This window comes from Puntigrus tetrazona, chromosome 10, assembly GCF_018831695.1.
Source record: "Puntigrus tetrazona isolate hp1 chromosome 10, ASM1883169v1, whole genome shotgun sequence".
In the NCBI taxonomy this organism is placed as follows: domain Eukaryota; kingdom Metazoa; phylum Chordata; class Actinopteri; order Cypriniformes; family Cyprinidae; genus Puntigrus; species Puntigrus tetrazona.
In genome coordinates, this window is record NC_056708.1 from 9,151,130 (window position 1) to 9,169,311 (window position 18,182).

Sequence of the window (18,182 nt, forward strand, 5' to 3'; positions counted from 1 at the left end):
GCGGCCGGCAGTGGTGGACCAGTCCAGATAAAGTGCAATGTATACAGAGTAATTTCACTCATGATTGATCACTCATGCACATTTAAGACCTATTCCTCTTTCTGCTGGGTGGAGGGAGCGAGCGAGGGAGGTGACTTGGAATATTATTAGCTCTCTTCTCACTTTACTTGTTCTTTGTCCTGATATCTTTTAACCCCGCAGAGTAGATTTAGCGCTGCTGGGCATGCTGGGAGTTCGGAATGAGTGTTTGTTTTGTGATTTTACCACTGCATCAGAATCTTTTTGTCATTCTGTTGGAGGTGGTTTATTTAACGGTGTCTTCATTAGGTTTCGCAGTTAGCTATTTAGTAGTACATGCCATAACATGAGAATCACGCTGGCATAAAAACAATTTTTTTCCATCTATAGGCATTTTAAATAACGCATTCTTGTATTTTGCAAGCAACATATAAAGTACAAAAATGTAATAGGTGATAATAATCTTTTTTTTTTCACTATATCCATTTGGAGTACAGACATTTATGGTTAAGGTGATTAGTTCAAATGTTTCTGCACCTAATTGGCATATTTTCATTATAACGTTCTGATTTGTAAGTAGTAATAAACTTACAATGAATATTTATATTAGGTAATTTTAAATTGTAATAATATTTAAGCCTAAGAGAGTTTCAACAATCCAAACGTACCGTTTCAATCTTCAAGTTTGTTATAATTTAAGTAATATAAGTAATACAATTAGTAAGTAGTAAATATTATACTTTTAATAAAAACATAAAATGCAACAGATTTGAACTAAATACATAATGCCATTTTAATGATGTATTACCGTCATTGCATTTATATTAACTGACTACAATATATAAATGTAACATTTATATGAATGAACTGAATTATACTTTTGCACCCTGATTTTTCTTATTATTATTTATTTATTATAAGAAATGCTTTTGTTTCCCAATCCCGAAGGGCATTATTTTTGAGATTTTCCGTTAATAGTAAATGTCACATGTAGACATTAGAATTGCATAATTACCTGCTAATAGTTAATCTGTTGACCTTTTTATCCCGAGCAACATGCAGTTGCATGGACAATCCCCGTGGAGTAGTAAAGTGTTTCGTTCACGGGCCAATTGTAACGATCCTGGTTCGACCTTTGCGAGCTTTTAACCTTTCAGTTTACCATTTAACAGCACACCAATTCACTCCAAACCACACATGCTCTTTCCCTCAGCCGCTTCGGCACTCCTGATGATCTGAAGCATCTGGTTGACACCGCGCACTCGATGGGCCTCACGGTTCTTCTGGACGTGGTCCACAGTCACGCCTCCAGCAACACAGAAGATGGACTCAACTACTTCGACGGAACGGACTCCTGCTTCTTTCACGCAGGCTCCAGAGGAAACCACTCGCTCTGGGGCGGTCGGCTCTTCGATTACTCCAGGTGAACCGCTGCTAAGAAATATGCAAGCTGCTCACATTCCCAATTCTTGTCCTGTTCAATTAGTTCTCATTTGTGAATATCAAACAGCCCTTGAGTTTTCCACAAGCTTTCACATGCTAATGGACCGCTAATGGGTCTTAATGGCATCTTAAGACGACTAAGAGGTACTACGGTGTTTCCTGAACCGTCACAGCCGTTCACTTGTGATCCACTTTGATTACTGGGCAAGTGCGGCACGCTTCACGGTTTGCAAACAAGCTTTTTTGGTAAATCGTCAATCCGTGTCGCCTTATATGCACAATAAAGCCCTTAAGAAATTTCTCCCGTCCCTCGTCTTTCTTGTCCTCTCTCCTCAGCTCTGAGATGACAGGCTCTCTTTACGTCACCTCTCAGCGCTGATCCATTAGAGGTCTCAGTGCTGCCCTCCGTTGCCCTCTTCTGTAATGGGATTTCACATCATTGTTGTTTGAATCTGAAGAGTCATGCCTCACCCACCAAAATGATAGTCCTGTCTGGCGGTTACCTCTGCGAATGAACATTGATTTTTGGTCATATCTTTGTTATTGATTCTGGCCGTATGCCTTTTTGTTCCCTCTTTGCTTCTGTGTTTTTCCTCTCGGGTTCCTGTTCGCCACTGGCGATATTTTAATGCTTTTTACATAGCTTTATAGAGACGGGATGGAATATCTGCTGTACTAGAGTGATCATTATGGATGAAGTTATTGCTTTTCATCACGACTGAAAGAATGATTTTATGTGCAGTATGTAGATGTTTAGTCAGATGTAAGTGTTGTCAGAGCTACTGTAGCTTGTAAACGTGCGAGCTATTACATTTTCAAGATTATAGATTCTATATTTTAATGTATTATTATGGTAATTTATAATAGTTAATTTTTAACAAAAACTAAACTAAAATAATATTTGTATTTGTATTTATTTAATCGTAAATATCTAAAAATATTTTATTTAGTAAAATTGCTGTTCTATATTATTTATTTGGGTATGATATTCTTGGTTTTTCAGTTATATACTATTGTAGTATATATTATTATTTTGTATTTTTAGCTTCAATTTCCATTTTAATTTTAATATATTAGTGCTGTCAAATGATTAATCATGATTAATCCAAAATAAAAGTGTTTGTTTACAATATGTGTGTGTGTATTGTGTACATTTGTCATGTGCATATAACACACACATACAGCACAATATGTAAATATTTATATATAATGTATTTAAATATATTTCATAAATGAAATGGACACATTTTTAACATAATTTATGCACTTGTCTGTATTTATGTATACATAGTAAATATACGCAAAGGGAGGTTAAAATTGATTTATTTACTTTAGTTAGTTGCCAACATTTTTCATTTTTGTCTTTTATGACCTCAATTACCGAAAGCATTTTTTAATCGCTTTAATTTCAGTAGCCTATTTGGTTTAGTTAACAACAACAACACTGACTTGCAATGTAGCAATTAGATTTTGTTTACACTTTGAATGTTTCATGCTTCATTGTAATGGTTTCCCAAACATTTTTATGCGCGTTAGCTTACTTTTATAACATAATTTTTCTTGTGTAATTTCTTGGAAGTACTCTTAGCCATCAAATATTAAGCCTCGGACTAAGCCTTAGTCTAGTGCTCAAGTAGAAAAAAAATATCTTGAAACCTAGGAAATTGCATGTCGCAAAGTATTAAAAAATAAGATTAAAAAGAACAAGCACATTAAAGAAGCACAGCTCTCAATGTAACAGTCCTGTACAGAATTAATCTTCAAATAACGCAGATGGTTTTCAAATCATGTAATGCCATTATACCCTGCGCATTGTTATTATATACTCTTATTAGGTTTGAGATTATTTATTCAGACAAAACAAATCAACGGCTGCTTGGTGTTTCTTAAATGAAACTCAAAAACAACAGCCTGTCTATTCTGATTTTGCTTTTAATTAACTTGCATCGCGGCTAATTGATAAGCTGCTAAATTTTACATACCCATTGTTTTTGACACTCTGCATTTATCAGTCTTTGATTTTTGAGTTTGATTACCCTGTCGAAAAAAGCCGTTTTTGATCTTTTTTTTTATTATATTAAATATGAGGATATTTACCTTCACCTTGAACCTGATCAGAATGTGCGTGTTTGTTTACATAGATAAATTCGAGGATCATTTAATGATGGAATAAAAGGACAATAGACAGTACAGTTTCAAAGCTTTGTATTGCGAATAATTTATTTATTAATTCTGTTTTATTTGTTAATCTGTTATTTTGTGGACTGTTGTTTGAAGGCTTTGATGTTGTTGTTGTTGGGTTTTTTTTTTTTTTCTTCTTTCAGCCCCAATTATTTTTGATACTGATGAGGGATTGGTGGAGTGGCAGTAATATATTGATTCTTCTTTAAAGTCTTTCATCTGTGGCCTGCTGCAGTTGTTGGCGTCTCTGTGGTGTAAATGAGCCTGTCTCATCCGCCCCTTACCTCTGTCAATTCCCTCTAACAATCTCCCTTCTCTCTTTCCTTTGCATCTCTTCATCATGCATAAATTCAGAGTGCTTGAGAATGAAGTGTCTAATGCTTCTGTAAAAGTTTTTTGGTTTTGTTTTGAAGTGAGTCACCAGTGATGAGCGTCGCTCTTCCCTGGTGTTTACATCTTTTGAAGGTGATTGTTAATGATAACTGTGTCGACTCCATCTCTTTCGACTATCCTTATGGATTTGACACGGCCCATCGGAAATAGCCGAAGGATGACCCTCTCACCCTAATTTCCATTAAAATCCAATCAGAGGAGACATGCCTCACTTCCGTGGGTCTATAAACGGCCGTGACGTCTCCTGATCTGATACACTCCGTGTCCAAAACTGAACGCAGAACAGTGTTTTGTATGACAGTTTCTAAGAAAGAATGGTTTCATACAGGCTTCTAAAACAGCATAATGTCGTCATGTCTATAGATCTAGAACAAATCCCAATGTGTGTAACTGAGTAAAATCCTTATTACTCAGAAGAAATGTAATAATTGAAAAAAATATATAAACTTATAGTAATAATAAAAATACTTATCATTGTTATTTTAATATTATTTATATGTTAAAATAAATTGCATATGAATATTATGAATTTGCTTTAATTTTTGTAGTTTGTTTTTAGTTTGTGTTTTAGCAATATTGTTATTTGCATTTTATTTGGCTTTAATTTATTTTACTTGTTTGAATGATTTTCAGTTTCAATTTAAACTGATTTTATCATATTAGGTTGGTAGCATTTCTAATTTCACGTACATTTTTAAGTTTTAAGTTTTTTATTTTGCTTTATTTAGACTTTATTATATTCCTGAAATAGTTTGTTAACCATGCCAACACTAAAAATATTATTTTGTACAATTGTATATATATATATATATATATATATATATATATATATATATATATATACACATATTTATATATAAATAAATATTTATTAATATTTGTATATATATTTTTTATCATTTTGTTAACCATGCCAACACTTATAATTATAGTTATTATTAATTTTATTTACCATTATTTTTACATTTTTGTCACAGTTTTAAGTACTTATTTCTAATTGTATTTAGATTTTTTTAAGTTTAGGATTTTACATTTACGTTTTAACCAATATTTAGGCATTTGATTAGATCTTTTTTATGGTTTTAGTTAACCATGCCAACACTAATAATAAATTAATATTATTAGTTAATAAAAGTTTGTACCATTATTTTAACATTTGTCTGTAATTTTAATAAAAGCAGACGCTACATAGGAGGTAAGTGACTTGGTAAGTATTTTAATAGCAACATATAACTTTGTAGTTACTAGCCTGGACACTGACTGTGATGTAGTGTGAATTTATAGTGCAGTTGATTAGTGTGCTGACGGGGTGCAGGTGAGACTGATTAAATACTCAGGGTAGAGTGATCGCTGTGATTGGGTGGTGGATGAGCCTGGCAGTGTTCCGGATGCCGCCATCCAGCTAGATGGGCTAGCCTCGTTTCGTGCTGACATAAATGCATCTCTGTTCAGTTAGACTCGCTGTGGTGGCATGTGTGTTGATGGTGTAAGAACTCTGTGCTTGTTTCCAGCTTCTGCTCATCGCTAGTGGGGTTTGTTACTGTTAGATGCAGGCCTTTTATTTACCAATTTACTTCCATTTTCTTTATCGGAGTGTTGATTCCTAAATAGACTATTAGATTTTATTAGATATTATTGCTGGAGATTTCAACCATGCAAATCTCAGATCAGTGCTCCCTAAATTCCATCAGCATGTGGACTTTGCAACGATAGAGGAAAACACACTGGGTCTTGTTTACACAAACATTGTCAGTGCTTACCATACGGAGCCCCATACGCACCTTGTATACTCAGACCACATCTCTGTTATGTTTATTCCAGCATACAGACCACTCGTCAGATGCTCTAAACTGTTTCTGAAACAGATAAAAAACCTGGCCAGCGGTAGCCATCTCTGCTCTTCAGGACTGTTTTGAGTGCACTGACTGGGACATGTTTAGGGACCATCGGCGACGTCATCAACTTGGAGGAATATACATCGTCAGTGACCAGTTATATTAGCAAGTGCACTGACAACACTTTCAGGACAGCGGAGACACACAGCGCATGTGGAAGGGCATCCAGACAATCACAAACTACAAGACATCATCACCCGTCTGTGCCAGTGACGCCTCCCTCACAGATGCGTTGAGCGACTTCTTTACACAGTTTGAGGTACAGAACACCATGGCATCAAGGAAGACCACACCTCATTAAAAGACCAGGTGCTCTGTCTAACCACGTCTGAAGTGAGAAAGACTCTATGCAGAGTTAACCCACAGTAGGGTGATCAGGAAATGTGCAGAACAACTAGCGTGTGTCTTCACCAACAACTTCAACATCTCCCTGAGCAGCACCATTGTTCCTACCTGCCTCAAGACAACGACGATCGTCCCCGTGCCAAAGAAGTTGACAATCTCCTGTCTCAATGACTACCATTTCCCTTTGTAACTGGATCCTGGACTTTCTGACTTGGAGACATCAGTCAGTCCGGATTGGGAACAAGTTGTCCAGCACCACCACGCTGAGCACTGGGGCCCGCTGCTGACTCGTGACTCTAGAGTCTCTAGGAGTTTTTCTAGAGTTTTTCAGGTTTCCTAGTCGGCATTATTTCGTCTAGTGCATTATCCTTTGCACAAGATTGCACACTATGCACTTATTTGGCTAGGAAAATTACTTTAGTCCTTAGCTTTGTGTCCAATTATGTAGCTCTGTGTTCTGTTTTTTTCTTGTTGTTTTTTGGGGGTGGGTTTTGGTAACTCTGTATTGTGTCTGTTGTTTTTATTGTTATATGTAGCACCAGGGTCCTAGAGAAATGTTGTTTCATTTCACTGTATACTGCATCAGCTACATATGGACAAAATGACAATAAAAGCTTCTTGAATCTTTAATCAGATCTGTGACATTGCCCCCTCCTCTATACCTTGATGTTCTCCCTCTTCCTCTAGGCACCAGACAAACAGGATGAGCTGAATGGAATTCTTCCATAAGGAGGTGGTCTAAGATTTCATCTTGGGAAACACATGACCACTCTTCAGGACCATATCCCTCCTATTTGCCAAGTACTGTAAACAACCACTCCTATGTCGGGACTCCAAACTTAGGAGAGACTGACGATCACACCTAGAAAGGTGAAGACATTCCAGACTCTAGATATGAACAGAGGTCCTCAATTCAATATAATATCTTCTGGGATACCATAGAATCTAAACACCTGTTTAAACAACAGTTCAGCAGACCCTGAGAGGTAAGAGACGACAAAACTTAGACAATTGATCAAGAATGACTACAATGCAGGTGCTTTCTTCTGATGGGAGCAGATCAGTGATAAAATCCCCTCTTAGGTATGACCATGGGCGAATGGGCAGTGGGAACAGCTTGCCTGATGGTAATTGATGAGGGCTCTCATAGCACAGTCCTTGCATCCTCTCAAGTACCTTCTCACATCCCTTGCCATCTCCAGCCACCAGAAGCTGTCTTGTTGCAGCAAGTGGGTGTTGTTGTTGGCCAGTGCCCAAAGAGGTGTGAGCAGAGTGGATGAGTGGGGTGCGCTGTGACCGGGGTGCAAAAAGGAGATTCAGGGAACAGCCCGGCGGATTAGGTGAATGGAGGTGAAACCCACTAAATGGGGTTGACGAAGAGCTATGCTGGATGAACTTTCTCTTGATCCTCAAAACCTTCATTACTGGAGTGGAGGCATGGCCCCCATTCTTGGGGCCAGGTCTATAGGTGATAGTGAAGTTAAACCTGGTGAAAAACGAGGTCTATCAATGGAATTAATGGATGAGCAGGCCCCTACAGCCAAAGCTACACTACTCCCTTCCAGTGGTCGATGATTATTTGATTATTTCTCAGAACACTGGCTCACCGGGCATCAGGTCAATGGCACAGTCCCATGGCCGATGTAGTGGTACCTAAGATGCACTCTTGGGGCAGAACACGTAACTAAAGGGTGCATAACAAGCAGGGATGTTAACTGATAGTTTGTCCAGGGGACTTTTGATAGAGGTAGAGTTGATTTTGAGGTATTTCCAATGGAAGTACTAGGAAACAACTTTGGCCCCACTTTAGGACCATCTTCCAAGAGGGGATATGGTTGTGCTGTACCAACCACGGGCGTCCTAGAATGACATCCATGATGGAACCCCCCAGAACCAGCAAGTGAATCTCCTCTGTGTGAAGCTGTCCAATTTGCAACTGCAATGGTCCAACACTGCTTCGAACAGTCCTTCTACTTAATACGAATGAAATGCCCACTTCTGCCACAATATAAACACAAACCCTGGGTCAGTGTACTTTGCCGCATAGCTGGGGACAGACATCCACTTTCGATCTGCATGGGTTCTGGGGCTGGTTCCAGAGGGCTGGTGATCTCTGGCCGGTGGGAAGTAGCAGTGCTCACGACATCTTGGAAATAGGAATGCATACGAGCAGAACAAAGAAGTATTGAATAAACTGTTACAATACACATGAATCATCAGCAGCAGCCACATGTAGTCGAAGTCTGGGCTGTAAACCTTGTCGATATGTAGTCAGGAGTGCTCGCTCATTCCAGCCGCTAGCTGCTGCAAGAGTACAATATTTTTCTAAAATTGTGCCCGTCGAGCCATGGGACTGGAGGTGCTGACGGTGACAGGTGAGGTGACTGGAACTGCAGATGGAGGATGAAGGAGAACTTGTCAAAGGTTATCGATGAGTTCCTGAAACGGGTGTTCATGCTGTGCTTAAATTGTAGTGCTCATACTGTGCGAGTTGGGTAGGTCCAGATTTCTGTAACTGAAGCAGACTCTACACAGCAGGAGAGCAAAACGATAACAATATTTATTGTGCAGAGTAAGTAATCAGGTGAGTAATCAGTTTGTAGACAGTTTGAAACTTTGTAATGCAGAGGAGTAATATCAGTCTTTATCTTTCTAGGAATGAAGGAGCACAAGAGGAAATAAAGGAGTAGAAGAAGCACACAACCACATCCACTGGAGGTTCTGGAAAAGACACAGGAAACTAAGGGAGAACACAAGAGGTAAGTTACCCGGTAAGTATTTCAATAGCAATGTAGGAGAGAGGTATTTAATCCATTTCATAGTTACGAGCCCAGACATTGACTGTAATGTGGTGTGTGACTTTATAGTGCAATTGATTAGTGTGCTGACGGGTGTAATGCAGACTCAGGAGACTGAGTAGAGTCCATTTGCGGGCGTTTATTAGAGGAAGAGACAAAAGACATCAACAGTAAAACAATGTCAATACCAGGCAGGCAATCCAAGCAGCGAACAGGTTCAGGGGCAGTAATATAGCAGAGTCAATCGGCAGGCAGAGAGTCGGCAACAGGTACACAGTCCAATCAGGCAGATAATACAGAAAGGGAGAATCCAGAGAACAAGAGTCCAAACAAACAGGCTATGGTCATACACAAGAATATCAGAACAGAGTAGTAGTAGTAGTAGTAGTAGTAACCCTTGGTAAGGCAATCAGACTGGCAATACTTCGCAACGATTAGACCAGGTGTTCTGGCTTTATGCTGAGCAAAAAGGAAGTACGTGGAGAAGAAGCCGAATGGGTTGAGTACTGCTAGTACTCTGGTGAGGGCTCCCTCTGCTGGTCAGGCGTTACAACGGGATGCAGGTGAGACTGATTAAATACTCAGGGGAGAATGATCGCTTTGATTGGGTGATGGATGAGCCTGGCATATTTGTGACAGTAATAATGTTTATATTGTTTTAATTATTTTTATTCATGATAATAGTACACTGTAAAATAACAAAAATGGATGTTTAAATAATCATTCATTCTTAATTAAATTACAGTCATTAAGATTTTTTGCTAATGTTATTTTCAATTTTAAAAACAATTGTGTTGCGACTAGCGAATTGTACATTTTTGAATAGCAGATGCTCAACACTAAAGTAATATAGTAATTTTACTGCAATTTAACCGATTTTGTGAATTGAAGTGGCTTTGATCAAACTCAGTAGTAATTATGTAGGCCCTATTTTTTACAGAACATGGTTGAACATTAAAAAAAGAAACTTAAGAAAACTCCAAATGTCTGAGAACGTGATGCAATTTCTCAACTTTATTTCCAAAAACCTCACAAAATTATAACGTTTAACTTTATACTATCAGTTCAGTGTTCTCCCTTCAGCAGCTCTTTTGAAACAGCACCATTGTACCCCTATAAAAGACATGACAAGATGTGAAAAACAAAGCCTGAAGACTGAAAGAGTAAACCTTCTGCAACAGATGCTGTAATACGCACTTGTTTATTTCATCTCAGACGACAGCTTTGTTAGCACTGGCTGGCCGTCAGCGTGTATTAGCAGCTGTCCTGCAGTAGACTTCACTCTGTAATTAACACTGTGTCTGGAGTTGTTTGCAGTCTAATTACGTGTTTGATGAGCTCTGTTTTTAATCCATTGACACTCTCTGTTATGGCCGGAAAGATGGTATCTGTGTCTTTTGCAGTCAGTCACAACAGCCTCGAGTCAGACCCGCGGAACAGTTACTGAAGGAATTGGTTTTTATGAAAGTGAATTAGTCGTACCCTATGAGTTTTGCTTGAAAATGTTTCATCCCATGAAAATTAAAAAGGCATAAACCTTTTCAATCCTTTCACGCGTAGGCAGCAGGCATCATTAGGTGCGTGCAATGCAATTCTGAATATGAAACAAAAGTACAAAGAACTAAAAAAACCAAACATCTAGAGACAAAACTAACGGAGCAAAACAAAAGAGGCTGTATGGCAGTGCAGCTAATATCTAAGTACAGTAGACAGCTCGCACATAGCCACTTGGCATCTTGTGTGTGTGTGTGTGTGTGTGTGTGTGTGTGTGTGTGTGTGTGTGCGCGCAAATGCTCAAATGGAAATAGATCTCATTAGGTTTGATATACAAAAGGATTGGCTGTTGCTTTCAGTCTGACACTTTTTTTAATTTAATTTTTAAGATCTGAAAGAATGCCGCAGGGCACACTGGCTAAAAGTCTTGTATTGATGAATTTTTAATTGCCTTAATGAAGGGCCCATGCACATCTTGGAGAAATCACTTCAACTGTTTTCTTTTTTTGTACAAAATTTAAAAAAGAAATTACTATAGATGATCAGTGTCTCAATAAACTAGTTAATTAATAATTTATGTGTGTGTGTGTGTGTGTGTATATATATATATATATATGACGAAAAAGTTGTTTAAATGTACCCATTTAAAACAATACAAATTTTACTAAATTTTACTATGCTTCCTGTATTCCTTTATATATTTTAATATGTACAAATCAAAAAAAGCACGTTGTTTGAATTTTTACAAAAGTATGGTGTTACACTTAATGCCAGTGTAACATTCTTTTAACCAAATTTTGTAATTTTACTCTCCAAAAAAAGTATTTAACGTATTTGAAACCTTGAACATACACATAGGACAATCCAAAAGGCTTTCAGGGATGCTGATGTCATAGGAAGTGCTTTTGTACAGTAAAAAAAGACAACAAGAAGTCTGTATCCTGGTTGTGAAAGGAAGAGAATCAGTAAATCAAAACATATACACTCACCAGCCCCATTAAAAGTTTAGCTACAAAGTCAGAAACAGCTGACTGAGCTTAGCAGGCTTACTCAACTTAAAGAAACTGAACAGACTTATAGTGGTCCGCATGGGCCCCTGGAGGCCAGGCTTCTGCAGGAGTGTTAGCTAACAAAAGCACATTAGTTCAAACAGTGTACTTGGCAGTGGATTTATGTGACACTCACTCTCTAGGGTGGCTCAAAAATTAAAGTAGGACTGAGACCAGGACAGGCATTTGATCCTTGCAATAGCTCAACAGTTCAGGCTACTTTTTAAAGCAAGAAGTTAAATGAGAAGGTCATTCAATTATAAATTTAAACACAGACACTTTAGAAGGCTCCATGTATACTCTGTATTAGTATAAGCACAGGTGGACAGCAGAAAAAAAAAGAGTTTTACATTTTAGGAGAATATATATCATTTTATAAGTTCAGTGCCGTTTAATGTAGATAACTGAACACATGGGCATACTTAGTTTTTTTAGTACTCTTTTACCTTCACTTTGTACATTATTTTTATTTATTTATTTATTTATTTGGTACCAATGTAGTTTAATTTTGGTAACACTTTATTTTGATGGTGCCTACGTGTCAACTAACTTTCATTAGAGTATAAGAAGACTGTCTGATTATTATCTGCTGTTTATTATGATGATCTACCAGCAGTCATTCTGACTATAGGTAACTTTTCAAGAACATGTCAACTTATTCTAACCCTAACCTTACTAGTCTACTAGTACTCTACTAACAGTCTAATGAAAGTTAGTTGACATGTAGGTGCAGAGTTACTTATTGTCAACAGAATGTTCATAAGGGACCATCAAAATAAAGTGAAACCTTAATTTTTAATTAGTGTAATTACATTTAGAATTTTATTATTAGTGTTTTTTTTATTTATTTTTTGGTGGTGGTAATGGCAATATAGCTTTATTTTTAATTACTTTTGTTTAGTTATAGTGGTGCTAGAAGTAGTACTATATATAATAATGACAATAATAATAATGTTATTATATTTATGGCAAAGTTTTGTTTATAATAATAATAATAATTTACCTAACAGTAATTTTCTTACAATTAATTATGCATTATTAGCAAACTCTATTTTTGTTACACAGAACTAATTATTCAAATGGGAATTCTTCTATGATTTGATCCCACAACCTTACAGTTTCTAGCTCAGCTCTTAAAATGCTGCGTCCATCTATTATTGCACGGCACCAAAAGTGCTGTTCGGTCCTTGTAAGATGAACTAGATGACTTGTAATCATTCATCTCTCAGCTGAGTAAACACAAGGGTGGGAGGAAGATTTCTCAGCTTTAATCTTGGTTTAAATCTTCCCCAGGCTTTACTGCATTTACCCCTCACTCATCAGACCAAACCGAATGTCTGATGTTTATGTGGATATTTTTACTTTTAAGTGTTAATGTTTATGAGCTGTTAAGGAGTCTTGGTTTAAATCCAGAAATGCTGTCTCATAAATATGTTTTCCAGCTGTGTCCCCAGCCCTTCAAGTTTGCACTATATTTGAGCATCTGTGTACGTTTACGCATTTGCATTTGTGTGTTGTCTCTAATTTGATCCAGTGCATTTGTGCTTATTTATGAAGTCTAATTGGAAGCTATTTTGATGCTGTAGAGTTCAAACCATTAGACATGCTGTTGCAGTCCAGCACATCTCACTTAACTGGTTATAATTGAATCCCAAAGGGTCCGCCTCTGCCTGTGAAGTGTTGTTTTGAGGCCTGAGAGACTGGTGGGGAGTTAGGGGAAGTTTGGATAAGACTCATATGATCCGTCAAAATCACGCAGTGTGGGGTTTTCTCTGGTCTGTTGTCTGCTAACACACTGCCCATCAAAGAAGCTTTTAATAAAGCTGAGATCCACTGCAAGGTCTGTGCTTTCTACTGAGAGCGAGAGTACAGAGAACTGTTGGTACGTTAGTGTCCTGATTCAGTCAAGTCCTTAACTGAAGTGCACTCCGAGAGCTTTCCATGCTAGGACTTTCACTGCGCCTGGCAAATTACGCATAACAAATGCTCTAACTAGCTTATTATGAACGCGGGAGCCTGCAAGTTAAATGTTGTTTAGTATAGGTGTGTGTTTAGACCAAAACTGCGCTAATGATCAGTCATCATGCATACTAATGGTATTTTCACTGCATGGTGCGGCACAGTATTTTTTGGTACGGTTAACTTTTGGGGGGTTTTCCACTATTTAGAATGAGAGCGACTTTTTTTTGCCACAGGATTCATAACCGGAGCTCCTCGTCTCTCAGACACATCTCTGTACCCCGTGAGCTACCGAACAAACTTACCATCTATGAAAACCAAAAGATATGAAGATGAATTTGTGTAACGATAACATTAAAAAGCATCAGCTTTCAAATCTCCCAGCATATTAGTAATGTTTTGAAGTCACGTTATATTTTTCAAGTAATTATGCGAAAATGACTCCGTAAATGTCGGAGTTTTCATTACTTTTGGAAACTGCAGCGATATGTACTTGTTGGTACGTATTTCGTGCTAAAAAAGTGCAGCAAGGTACGTCTACCAGTTATCATATAATTCATTACAGTCTGCAAAACAGTCATGCGTTTTTAATATTTTATTACATACATCTACTGTTGCCGTCTACAGTACTTCATCTGAATTGTCGTTATCTCCTCTATTTACAAAAAAGGTGTATAAAGAATGCAAAACAATATTAGCATTTACCGTGTTTTACATTCTGCAGCTATTCGTTAAACAGGTTTGCAAATCATGAAATGTAGAAACTCATTCGCACGTTTCATCCGCTTACAATTATGTGTAAGTTGAAGTAAGCTCAGCGTTAGACTTGGCTAAAAAAACGTTAGGTAGGCAGCTCTGTAAGGTTTAGAACAGAGCCCCTGAGTCACTCTTCTCTGGAGCTTATTGATTCTCTGAGATGGCAGAAGGTGTTAGCAGTATGACAGAGCAGTCCCGGCTGTGAGCTAAGACTCCGTAGGAGCTCATCGACTCTGCTCTGCCCCACAGGGGCTTCACTTATCACACCGAGGGCTTTTACTCAATGTCTTCAACACCCAGGGAGCCTCGCAGGAGGGAAGCGCCGACTCTGTCACCCACTCGCTTTCTGTACTAGCGCGGCAAACCTCCACTTAGCAGACAGACCTTATCTCTCATCAAGGGCGGCGTGCCAGGGTTTTGTCTTTAATCAATTATTGATGTGAGAAATAAAGCCGTATTTGGGAGGTACTTTGTACTCTAACAGGTGAACAGATTGCCTTGTCTGACAGGGCTTGTGTTTCCAGTCAGGCTGAAAATTGAACTTTTTCAGGGGGAGAGAGAGATGTAGAACAAGGGGCCACCGTGATGCCTGAGATTTACACACGAGGCGGGATGAGATTCACCTCTTTTGCTTCGTCACTAGCTTTTTCACTTCCTTCAAACACACAGAGAGACTCACACAGCGAACTTAAAAGCAGACTTCACCAAAAAATAACAGCAACAAACAAAATAGTTGAAGGTAGCCATTGACATTGATTTTATATATTCTATGGAATTCAATGGCTGCCGTCACCACTTGGGTAACAAGCATTCTTTAAAATATCTTCTGTCGTGCCTGACAAAAGAAACTCATTAGGGTTTAAAGCAACATGAGGGTAAATGAGTAATTGATGACAGAATTTATATTTTTATCTGTGAACTATAGAAGGTTACATCTTAATATTGATTGTAAAAATATTTACTATTTCTTATAATTGTAAATCTGTATTTAACTTCAGAACCATCTCAAAGCAAAAATAGAAATTAAATTATTCTCATTTTAATTAAAGAGATGAAGATGAATTTTGAAAGTGTGACTACTGTAAGGTTTAAATTATTTAACTCTGGACCACAAAACAGGGCATAAGTGTCAATTTCCGAAACTGAGATTTATACATCACCTGAAAGCTGAATATATAAGCATTGATTTATGGCTTGTTATGATAGGACAATATTTGACTGAGATACAGCTACTGGAAAATCTGCAGTCTGAGGGTGCAAAAAAAAAATCCAAATACTGAAAAAAATTCCCCTTTGAAATAGTCCAAATAAAGCTGATAGAAATGCATATTACTAATAAAAAATTAAGTTTAAATCTATTTATATTAGGAAATGTACAAAATATTTTCCTGTATGATATTTACTTAACTACTATTGATTTTTGGATGTTGCGTGAACTTCATTTGATAGAAAGGTTATCAAAAATAATCAAATTTAATTTGATACATTATGTAATTAATATATAATATATTACTTACTGCACTAATAATTAAAGTTACGATACTTATTACATTTAATTAGAGTAACTTGTAATCTGTAAACGGTTACATTTCCAAAGTAACCTTTCTATGACTGAGATTAACTATATGAAAATGCATCAAAAAATGAACATAAAAATGAATAAAGCTGTTTATGAACGATCCGCATGTGTACGGGAGAAATTGTGTAAATGTTTCTACATATGCAATTACATATGTTAAGGTTTAAAAGCTTTCTGCTGTGTGTGTGTGTACAGTAAATTAACTATAATTATATGAAAATAAATTATATCAAATCAATTAACTAGAAAAACAAAACATAACACGATTGATGCCATTAACAGTCCTATATCTTTTACACCGTCAAGATTCAAACCACGGAGATGCGTCTGTGTTAATCTTGTCGTGAACCAGTGGTGACCAGCTAGTTAGTTTAACGGTTCATCATACAGCAGTTATGATACATCGTTTCACAAGAAATTCTAACTAAGCTATCACTGTTTTTGCCGCACGAAGCTTTGGCTAACGTTATAAATGGGTATTTTATTATAGAAATACCCATTGTTGTTTTTACATTCTGTCAAGTTTGTTCTTTCATCCTGTCATTCTTTCTTCTGGTGTAAGATGGCCAACAAGCGTGAGTCCATGTGGACATGTCTTTGTCTCTTTAATCCCTTCCTTTTATCAACTGTCTTCTTTTTTTTTTCCTTTGTTAGTGGCCTGTTGAAGTGTTACATTGTTGTCTGGCCGCTGATTGGCTGACAGTCGGATTAATTGAGCCTCTCCACTGAGTCCTATCAAATCTCACAACCAACACTGACACCAAAACAATCCACGACGGCTCGCAGCCCAGCCTGAGATCTACCACTAATTAAAGGGATTGTATGGTTTACTCTTAGAGAGCTGCCTAATGCTCCACGGGTCATCATAACACGGCATGTGGGATATCAAAGCTCACAGTAACACTCACGAGGATTTGTTTTTTATGATTCCTGAGGCAGGTTCGCTTTCTTCTGGCTGGAGTAGAGCACTTTATAATTAATGTGATTGTGTTTTGTTCAGCTTAATTTGATTTCAGTTCAATTAAGTGAAATTCAAAGGTGCTTTACTGGAATAATTGTGGTGTTTCCAGTCGTAAAAAGCTCATAAATGGTCATCAACCATACAAAAAAATAGAAAATAGATGTCATTTCTTTCACTTTCGTTCCATTCCATTACTTTCCATTTGATGCCATTTCTTTCCATTTAATTTAATTTATTTTCTTTACATTTCATTTAATTTCTATCTGTTTTATTGTATTCAATTTATTTCCATTTTATTCCATTTCTTTCGATTTCCATTTGTAGTTTGTCCCATATCAAACATTTCTATTGGTTTTTCTATTTACATTCAGGTATTACTATAATTTAACTCTTTAATCTAATTAATCTATAAAATGAATCTATCAATAATTTCAATAATATTATTAAATGTAATAATTATAAAATCTTGTACTGTAATTAGGCTGTTCATTACAGTGTTGTAATGCTTAAACTCACATAATTTAACAGTTGATTTTAGTTTTTAGTGATTTATTTTTAATTAATTTAGTCACAATAGAATTTTAATTTCTTATGTCCTTTATTGTTACAGTATTGGTAATAACATGAAACAATAGGTGTCTATTACAGTTTTTTCAATTGCTGACAAGGGTTAGCAATTACTTAAATGCTTAAAGTGCTTCTTCTAAACTCAGCAACACACAACAATTTTCTGGCCAAAACCACATAAATACAAATTCAACATTTCAAAATGATACCTTTTTCTACACATACTAACTTTATCAAAACTTTACAGACATGTAAAAACAACTGTTTTCTATCCAAACAAAACATATATCAATCATAACGCATAGACTGATAAATTTGATGACTTTACAAAAGCCGCATTACATGTTTCAGGACTACCTGCTTGTAGTAGATATAAGACAAACATAAATGTTGTTTGTTTGTTTTTTAAGTAATTTAGCCTTCAGTTTACCTTCAGTTTACCAGTTTACCTTCAACTGAAACCCATTTTACAGTGTTGAATGTATTCATTCTTGGCAAGATACTACAGTATCTAAAACTTACAAAGCCATCCATTTATCAGAAGATAACAAAAAAGGAGGAAAGAATAAAAGAAACAACTAATAGTACATCTGGACCGGCTTTCAGCTGAAATTGCATTTAGTTGCGATTAGTTTGGACTAATTCTTATTCAATTTTAATAATAAATATTCTACTAAGATGTTTTATTTCAGTAAAATTCCTGCAGAAATGGATAGTTTGCCATGGTTCTGATTTGAATGTAGT

At 36.7% G+C, this 18,182-nt stretch overlaps 1 protein-coding gene across 1 annotated transcript in view; it reads left to right on the forward strand.

Annotated features, from left to right (window-relative positions):
- gbe1a (glucan (1,4-alpha-), branching enzyme 1a) overlaps positions 1-18,182 on the forward strand; it is a 130,470-nt gene that overhangs the window by 74,264 nt on the left and 38,024 nt on the right. The window contains 1 exon segment of the mRNA XM_043249832.1: positions 1,232-1,441. Within this exon segment, the coding sequence (XP_043105767.1) occupies positions 1,232-1,441 (210 nt within the window).